Source organism: Montipora capricornis, chromosome 2, assembly GCF_036669925.1.
Source record: "Montipora capricornis isolate CH-2021 chromosome 2, ASM3666992v2, whole genome shotgun sequence".
In the NCBI taxonomy this organism is placed as follows: Eukaryota; Metazoa; Cnidaria; class Anthozoa; order Scleractinia; family Acroporidae; genus Montipora; species Montipora capricornis.
The window spans coordinates 40576714-40586713 of NC_090884.1; the positions used below are offsets into that span (position 1 = coordinate 40576714).

Sequence of the window (10000 nt, forward strand, 5' to 3'; positions counted from 1 at the left end):
AACCTCAAAGGCAACTTTAAAACATTTATTAAAATGGTGTGCATCTTATTACTTGAAATCCTAGACAAACAAGGTATTAGGAGTGCATGTTACACCATGAGAATGCACCAGACAAGACAGACCACTCACAAATTACTACACTGAAGCCTGAAGATAAAACATGAAGGGTGTAGCACATGGAAATCATTAAGGAGGCAGTGTGGCCCAGTGGTTAAGGCACTTGCCTTGAGATCTGGGGATCCCAGTTTCAAGACATGTTCTGGCCACTGGTTGAATTTGTTCCTGGTAGTCCCTGGTTCAAATTCTCAGCTGCACTTGTAAATAGACTTCGCTGATTAGAGTGTAGTGCTAGTTTTGTACCCCATATGAACTACTGTATGTGAGCGTTAGGCAGGGAATTGAACCCACAACCTTCAAGTTATATCACCGCTGCTCTATTGACTGAGCTACAAGGGCAGACGGGAGCAGGCCGTGGGAACTAAAGATGTGAAAGTCACGGCAATGAACATGTACAATTACAAGGAAGGGTTACGTTTTCCCAAATGTTGGCAGTGTAGCACTTATCTTTCAACAGACTTAACTGATTAGAGCAGCAGTGATCTAACCCGAAGGTCATGGGTTCAATTCCCACCCTGGTCAGAGTTTTTCTCTGTCCTTGTGTGGGCCTATTTCCATCAGTAGGGCTAACGCTCACATGGTTCATAAGGGGTAGAAAACTAGCACTTCACATTACACTCGAATCAGTTAAGTATGTTGAAATATGCGTGCTATCAAAGAATGTCTGGCACTTAAATCTCTGGAGAACTTTCTTTCAAAGGTTCTGTCTCCATTCTGCTAGAATTGGCTGTTGGTTGCTATCTTAGATTATCAGTTGTGCTGGAATGAACTCAAACAAAAGTGAACACTTTTCAAGTGCACACTTTCCTGATTTCAACAAGCGAACAGCAAAATCTTACCCTGGACTGTTGCTGGGGGAGCCACGATCTCTGTACTGATCTAAAATTTCTCTTTTTCTTTCCTCCCTTTCAGTCTCTTCAGCTTCTTCATCTTGACTTAGTTGCTGAGCATTCGCCAAGTTATCAACAGCAATGGCCAAGAATACATTGAGAAGAGTATCTGATTGTGGTTAAGGAGCAATATTATTGTGTTTTCACTTTATTGTTTAATACGCCTTTGGATGTTATGGAAATTCTCTAATTAAATTTCAATTACTATTAATGATAAGGTTGACATGATAAGAGGGCTTCCTACATTGTATAAAATGCGAGCCCTTACCAGATTAGCTTTCTTAAACAGTTATTAGATGTCACCCCAACAAGGATCTTCCTACCTTCTCAAGTTCTGCCTTATCATCTTGAATTTTCAAATTGGAAAAAATGATAATTGGCAAAATGCCCATCATTACATAACCCTTTCACCTCTTTGCATGGATTAAATCTTTTGGACCTGGAGGCTGGCCTCATTAAGTGCCATAAGCAACTGTTACCAAAGTTAGCTCTTTCTTCAGGAGTGAGTTGGCCAACACTTCATTTTCCAGTAATCATTGTCCTGTTGTAACAAGTCTTCTTGTCTTATTATTCGCTCTGACGAAGGGATAACGCTCGAAATGTCAGCTTTTCAAATCGTTCACGGTGGTAACTCAACATTTATCAACACGTTTGATAAAACCAAATTTTCCTGTTTCACTCTCCCACCAACGCAGCACCACAGTTTATTTAGAAACTAGAAATTTGATTAATGTTAGTGGGCTTTACCGTACTTGTTTAGCATATCAAAAGTATGAACACAACAAGAGGAGACTGGTTGAAGTTATTTCATAAGTGCGGTCCACAAAGTGAATTGAAAGCTTGAATTTTGTTACATTGTCAAATTACCACCATGATACGACCAAAATGCATAGCAAATCAATGAAGCAGAAAAAATGACAAAAAGATGACCAGGATTAGAACTCAACTTGAGTTCCTTATTTTTCATCTGTTTGTCCTTAGGCTTACATGTAGCCATTGTATAAAAAAGGTTACAATAATTATTCACTTTTCTTTAACATACTTTGGTTGCAATTATTGGACACAATGACTAAAATAAACTAAAAAAGTCACTTAACATGGTTACCTTTCATGATGGTGGACAGTAAACAGTGAATTTTTAATAGTCAACAACGGAACAAAATATGCCTCTAAAATCTACACTGTTAATAGTAAGATACAATTTCCAAGAACCACCAGAAGCACAAAGTAAATTGACAGGATTAAGCTGTATCCCCCTAGTTGTGACTCAAATGACAACACTCCATCGTACATCACAGCATTCCAGTCCTCGCCTGTCAAGATCTTTAGGACAAAAGCAAGTATAAATGGGTGTCAAAGTCATGATTGGTTTAATATCTTTGTTTGTGACCATGGCAACACTCTCAGTTCCAGGTGCTTTCAATAAAGAAAATATCCTTATCCTCTATCAGAGAAGGAGAGGTAGACAGTTCTATTTAAAAAAGCTGGCAACAGTCTTACAATTAGTTGGTGGTCCTTCACATATCCAATTTGTCTTAAGTTTTCATTCTTTAAAATTCAAAGTACATGTATCTTCTTACCTGAAAAACAGCAAGTGCAGCATTCCAAAAATTATCGAAATTTGTTCTTGGATTTTCATCTCTTCCAGGAAGTTCTCTAAAACTGGAAAATTATACAAAACAATGAATATAATAAATTGTACCCCATAAATTTCAAACACACTGAAAAATAGAAATGAGTGCTGTATGGACAAAAATAATGTTATTTATTACACAGTGCCTAAGACATTTTTTCAAAAGGAAGAAGGTCAACTTACCCTGCTCCAAAAATCTGCATTCCAAGCAATGCAAAAATCACAATGAATAAAAAGAGAAGAAACAGCAAGCTCAGGATGGAGCGGACACTGCTTAATAAAGATGTTACCAAGTTGCGCAGGGATGACCAATACCTTAAAAAAGCAACAACAAATTTAAACAAATTAAATAGGCATTAGTCTAGCAATAGGGACTTGTTTTTGCTTTTGATTCCAAAGGTGCTTTGGTGCTCCTTCTATGAGATGGTACGGCATGTGTTGAAGGGCAAGCTAGAGGAAGCGAGGACGACCGAAGAAGACATGGAAGACGCAATTGGAGAAGGAGAGCAAGAGCGTTGGTTTGGAGAAAAGGAACCCATGAATTGAACGAGATGGAGAGTAGGAGTTAGAAAGATTGCTGACAACGTGGGGTAAATCCAGCCACCCCCGTTTACAGGGATAAACCCGGATCAAACTTGGATCGATGATGATGATGATGATGGATAATGATCTTAAGAATTTAAGTTAAACTAGACATCAATTCTGTAGTGTTTAACAAAATTATAAGTTAGAATCATTATTATTGAATGTTTAATTCACTGTTCTTCAATACTGTGTAACAGGCAGCCTTGAAAACACTGAACAACTGCAGTTAGTCCAGACTTTTGCAGTCTTTTCCATATTATTACCAATGAGAGTAAGTCCAATCATCTTCCAGCTGCTCTTAAATCTCTGAACTGGCTGCCTGTAAATGACCAGGTATACCTGTACATGTTTTTTGAACATTAAATTCTGATTGAATGCAAGGTTTTGCCCTCAAGTATCTCAGCACTTTGTTCATGAAATGAAAATTAATGATTGATATAACAAAGGTAAATTGAGTTAAATAAGTAAAGATGTGAAGTGATTTTACGAGTCTCTGCCTCTTCCACATCACCTAGGTAATTTTTGTCACTTTCTCCACTGAATTAATTAAACAGATGACCTGAACAATGTCAGCTGAAAAAAAATATATATGCAATTTACATGTAGGGGTAAGGCAATGTTTTCACAATTTTATTTTATTTTTTTTATTACTATTATAATTTTATTTTAAGAAAACAATGAAACCTTTGACTTTATTAAACATATTTTGACAGAAACCTCTGATATCCTCAGTTAGTCAGAATACACAGTTGAATTTATGATAAATAGAAAATGCTAATGTCAAAAATAGTAACAACAGAAATTATGAAGTATAGTGTGAAAATGTGGGAATTAAAAAGATAGTTTAAGATTGACATGGTGTAATTGTTGATTCAAAGAGCATTGTTTCCTCTATAATCATAAGTTGAAAACTGGTGGAGGCATGATCTAAAACACAAAAACAATCTGCTGAACAAGAGGCATGACAATGTTCAGAATTCTGCAGATGTTTGAAAATGTGAGAAGCCCTATCACTGGTTAAATGCTCCTTCACATGCGTAGAAAAATGCCAAACCGTTTCGCCAAAGTAACAGGCCTTAAAGCCTGCACACGTACGTCGGCAAACCGATCTGGCATTTTCCCACATGTGCTAAGGAGCATTTAACCAGTGATAGGGCCTCTCACATTTTTCGCATTTAGCATTTTCTATTTATTATAAATTCAGCTTCCATCGCTTTGTATTCTGACTAACTGAGTATGGCAGAAGTTTCTGTTGAAACATGTTTTATAAACTCAAAGATTTCATCATTTTCTTAAAATTCTTTACTTGTCTGCTGCTATCAAGACCATTTAGAAAATTAAAATTTGTTCTAATCCTAGATCCCCTTCTGGTTATTTAAAGGACTAGTACTGGTACTGGTACTGGACTGATAGACTAAATTGAATAGTGGGCCGAAATGCGAGCAAATTCTAATGTTTTCCACAACTAATCATGAGAACTCCCGACTGATCAAAAATGTTTTCTTTTTTCATATAATTTATATACATAACTGTCATGTTCCTGTCATGACACATTATTTACATTCAAGAGAAAAATAAAATGAAAAGGTTAGGTCATGGGGACTTGAAAAAGAATATTTTTACCTTGTGAATTTGAAAAGCCTCAACAGTCTTAAAGCTCGTAGAACAGATATCCCCAAGCTAATATGCTGTGTCTTTGATATAATTAGCTCAATAATGCCACAGCAAACCACCTATCAGGAATAAGAAATTTTATTAATGACTACAGTATACATTGTAGTGATATTATCATTATGAATTCAAGATATTGCAAGGGCTGATGTACTGTTTTGCAACAAATTGCCACGCTGAACTTAAAGTTCCCTACAAGGAGTGAATAGGGAGTTGTGTGAAGATGAAACAGTGCCCCCTTCTTTCTGGATGTTCTAATAGAGCTTATAAGGTAAATGTACATTTGAGCAAGAGACAAAAATAATATATGAGATTTTCTTCTTAACTTTCCAAAACTTGACCACATCTAGAAAAACAATCTGAGACTTGTAAATACAATGTGGTAAGCACAGGGGCTTTACTTTAGGATGCCACCCTGCATACTTAAGTTCCTTATCCTTAATACAACTGCAACTCCTCCCTTGCTCTAAACATTTGGGTTTCTTTCTCTAACGAAATCTCCCATAACTAGGCAAAGGTACATCATTAGCAAATCGCAAATGCAGAGGAAACGTTTACTCCCAAGTATTGAAGGCTTAGAATTTCAGGTTAAAATTAAATATCAAACAGAAAATTCATCTTCTCCAAGAGTGATAACTTGCCAAAATTTTATAAGAAATGTATGAATTTTCAGATTTAATGGTTGGTTTAATTTGTACTGTGAATACATGTAAGTGATGTAAAATAGAACTAGTTTTAGTTGATTTTAGAAGATTTACATGTATATACCGTCACGTTTTCTAATAATTGTAAACATCTGTATAATCTTATATGTAAATGCCTTCAAATATTGTGCGACTGATAGGTTACAAATTATATTGTTTTTGATGATAATATTATTTACATGTACTGCACACCGCGTTGAAACTAGCCATGTAATGTAATGTAAGTTTGTATGTTTGTCTTTCTTTCTTTGTAAAGCAAAAAAATCACAAATGCATGCCACATACATGTACACTTAAACCATCAAGGGATTTGATGCCAAAAGAGAAGGTGGGGAGGTCCAGTGGTTGCTCATAGTTATGAAACCTTAAAACCATCAAAAGCGAGAACAATGTTGTTGCAATCGATGTTGAATTGACCGTGACCCTGCACAATCTTTTGCTTTTGCTTCACACGTTTGCAAATTAGTTACGCATAATAGAATTGAAGGATTTGATTGGTTATCTTTTCGAAAAAAAGGTGTGGTTTGTGCAGCCTGGGCAAGGCCAAAACTACGGACAAAAACATGAAACAAAGGAACTTGTTGAGTTTCATAACCATCTCCATGCATTAACTATGAGTTGCCCCTTTGGCTCCTAGGAGGGACACTTCAAGATTTTACTCTGTCTAACATCAAACAATTTCCCTCAGGAATGGGGAACCCTTAGGGTAGCAACAACTTCTGCAAAACCAATCCCCTTTGCCTCCTGGCCCCAGTTGTTCAAAGGGTGGATAGCCCTATGATCCACTGGATAAATTGCTATCCATTATTTCTCAGTTTTGCTAGCGTTTATAAGCTGGATAGTGATTCACCCAGTGGATAGCATTATCCACCTTTTGAGAAACCTGAGACTTGGGCCCGGTTGTTCGAAGGCCGAATAATTTAATCTTGGATTAGCATAGACTTTTGTTTCATATTTTCAACTTTTTGGTGAAAGTTCCTTTTGCTTATTTTTGTTTTCAATATTGACTTCTTTTAATGTAAAGTTTTGCCGAATATCAGCGTTGGACAGCATTTGGGAATAGAGAAATAAACTCCTTGGTTAATTTTTAATCTGGGATTAGCGTTAATTGGCTTTTGAAAAACCAGGCCTAGGACAGGAACAGATAGCTTTCACTCTGTCTAATCCTAGAAGATTTTTCTCGTCAAAGGGAAAATCCTCAGGGGTGAAACAGAACTCTAAAAGAGAATGTTGCATGGAACGACCAGTGGTTTGAACACTGGTTTTGCAAACAGAGGCCCCATGTTCAAATCCTGTTGTGACTGCCGGCTGCACATGAAACGTTTGATACATTAATTTTGAGCTCGACAACATGGTTCACAGGACATGAACAAAAGTTTATTTTTGAACTCAGCACAGTACTCTCAACCCCTTTGGAATGAGTTCTTTTCATTTAACTAATTTATTTGAGTGCCTTTGCCACCATGACTCCACTAATGGCATCACTTTCCCTCTTTCTTACCTGTATAAACCTCAAAACAACCCACAACTCCTCAATTAGCTCTGATGAATGGCAAACACTCTAAACATCTGGCCCCAGTTGTTCAAAAGATGGATATCGCTATCCACCAGATAAATCACTATCCATTGGATAGCGCAATTGGTTCCGCTATTACTTATCCACGGGATTTATCCGTCAGATAGCGCTATCCATCGTTTGAACTACTGGGGCCTGTTTGGTGATTTTATCTTTTCAGAGATGGCAATTTGACCTTTTTCAAGTCCTTTGATAAAACTATATTTTGGGGTTTTACACTTCCACTATGCATCACCACAGTTCCTTTTAGAAACACTATCCCCTCCAATGAATAAACAAGTTTTTTTAAGTGTGTTATGAGCCTTGCTATATACAAGAAAATCTTAATAATGTCAAAAAGAAGGTTACTCAAGGCTGTTGCCTGGGTCTCCCAAAGAATAGCTCTGGGCTCCTTAATTTTTCACACAACACCTTTCACTTCATATGTTGGGCTCCTAAGTTCTCAGCGTTTAGCTCTGAGGGCCCCTTTAAAATTTTCTTAGGCAGCAGCCTTGTTACTGGTTTTCAAAGGTCTTGAAATTCAACACTGCCATGCTAATTGCTAATTGCCTGCAGCCAGGTATTTAATAAAAATCACAGCTCTATCTGAAATCACTGTACATACATGTAACTGTTTCTTTTTAACTTCTAGATGTATTCAGGTGTAGCATGCCTATGAGCTGTCTGTTTCTATTGGTATTTGTGACTGTTTCCACAATAATTATCTTCATGGTTTCTTGCTTTTCAGTAAGTTTGTCATTAGGTCGCAATAGTGGCAAGTATGATAAATACTGTAAGAAACAGACAACTTTTTTAAAAGACATGTTTCGGCATGCTTATGCCATCATCAGTTTAATGAGTTCCTAAGTGTGAACAGTTATAAAGTGTACAGGTAGATGAAAGAATTATTACAACATGACGTAATACAAAAGCGGGTACTATTTACAGCGTGACACCAAACATCAAGGTGTAAACTAAAAATGTGAGAAAAGTGTTGTAATGCTGCAATTGTTTGTTAAGTTCCAGTTTGATCTTATTTATATTAAAAAGCTTCTTTGAGTTTTAAATCAATTGAGTTGCTGGCAGAATCCAGAATACTAAAGCACGAAGGGGAGTATTTGTTCTTACATAAAGGAGATGTGTTAAAATGCTTAAAAATATGCGAGTTTTTATCGCTTTCCGTGTGTTCCTTTATCCTGGTAGAAAAGTTTGGTAGAAAAGTTTGTCATTATAGTCAGGTCACTTCAGATATTACAATACGTATATATTTTTTGCTATGCGATGTGACAAACGGATCATACGCTAATTTTTTTTTCAGAACTTTAGCTGAGTGGCATATGATGCCTTAAAGCAAAATAATGATTCGAGGCAGTAATCTATTTAAATAATTATTACTGGTCAAAAGTGGAAACCTACTGCATCATAAACCTTTTTGTGATAGTAAATACATTGTAGCTTGGATTAGTTAATGACATCAATGGTGAATGTGTTTGCCTTTGCATTCAATCGCAAACATAAATACAAATGCACTTTAATACACTGAGTTTTAAATACAAACTAGCGTACAACTGGTGTTAGGTGGTTTGCTCATCTTTGTATTGTATCAATACCTCCACTAGAACTCAAAGACATTCACGGTTTATGCATTTATAACATCTTACCACGCAGTCAAAGGTATTAAACTGAGACTTGAAGTAAAGTTGCGGTCCCAGACCGTACAGCTTCAGTACCATTTCACAGAAGAAAAATGAGATGAACACTATCTCTGCAATGTCTGTAGAGGAAAGACATAAAACAACAACTTAGTGATTTGACAACACCAATTCTTGCACAAGAAGCTCTTATCTAAGCCACATCACATTGAATGAGTCAAAAATAGTGCCATTTTAAGTTATGTAAACAGTTATTGCTGCCTCATTTCATTTTAAATTGTTTTTTGTTTTCAGCCTGGTAGTGAAATGTAAACCTAGGTAGAAAATTTTTCTGGGATACAAGATGCAATTGATTTGCATGTCAAAGTTCTTCGTTCAATGTACATGTAGGCCAAAAAAGATGAAATAATTACATGACCTTGCCACCCATTTTGCCGAGGTGAAAATTCCACCCGACCCATTTTTGCCATGAGGTCAGTGAGGAATGGGGACAACTGACACTGCAAACAAGCAAGACAGGATTATTTTCTTAATTAATCTTAAGGATGGGTTCACTATCAGAAAGAAAAAGTGCGCACCTTGAAACTGTGTTAACCATTCAGGCTGTCTATAATGCTGTAATGCTGTTATAAGAGTGTTAAGAAAAACACAAACAAGAACTGTCCAATAAAATGCTTGATGCTTGACCATCTGTCTGATGCGGATTTTCCACCTCTTGTTTCTTCTTAAAAATCTTTGCCAGAGAGTCTTTCTATTTAATTTAAAGTAAACACAGTTTATTGTTTAATTATTATTTCTTTGAGCACCACTTAACTCATAAAAGCTCCCTTGATTAATAAGCAAATAAATAAATGGGAAAAAAGGGCCAGGTTTTTGGTGATCACCCAGAAACCATGGAACGATATTAATTTTTTTAGTGGAATCTATCATCCTTTTCCCATTTGCCATTATTGTTTCACTGCTAAAAATGCTAAAACTTCTTCCAGCATCTACTGTTAGCAACATTGTGCCAGGAGAAGACATAATGTTCAGTAATTACTTCCATACAATTTTTACCAACTGCTTCGCTTAGCAGAGTTTCAAGTTGAGTGCCTGAATTTAGCAGCCCTCTGCGGGATGCAGTATTGAGCCCCCACCAAGAACAGAATGTGACGAGAACCTGTCACTCATCAATAACAATGTTAAATCATGGA

The 10000-nt window shown here is 36.5% G+C and overlaps 1 protein-coding gene across 1 annotated transcript in view; it reads right to left on the reverse strand.

Moving 5' to 3' along the window:
• LOC138021378 (voltage-dependent L-type calcium channel subunit alpha-1D-like) overlaps positions 1–10000 on the reverse strand; it is an 83283-nt gene that overhangs the window by 55755 nt on the left and 17528 nt on the right. Inside the window, exons 10-16 of the mRNA XM_068868244.1 lie at positions 9386–9558; positions 8817–8929; positions 4849–4958; positions 2824–2955; positions 2588–2669; positions 2207–2330; positions 957–1116 (exon numbers count right to left, since the gene is read on the reverse strand). Coding sequence (XP_068724345.1) covers positions 957–1116; positions 2207–2330; positions 2588–2669; positions 2824–2955; positions 4849–4958; positions 8817–8929; positions 9386–9558 — 894 coding nt within the window. The remainder of the gene's footprint in view (positions 1–956; positions 1117–2206; positions 2331–2587; positions 2670–2823; positions 2956–4848; positions 4959–8816; positions 8930–9385; positions 9559–10000) is intronic.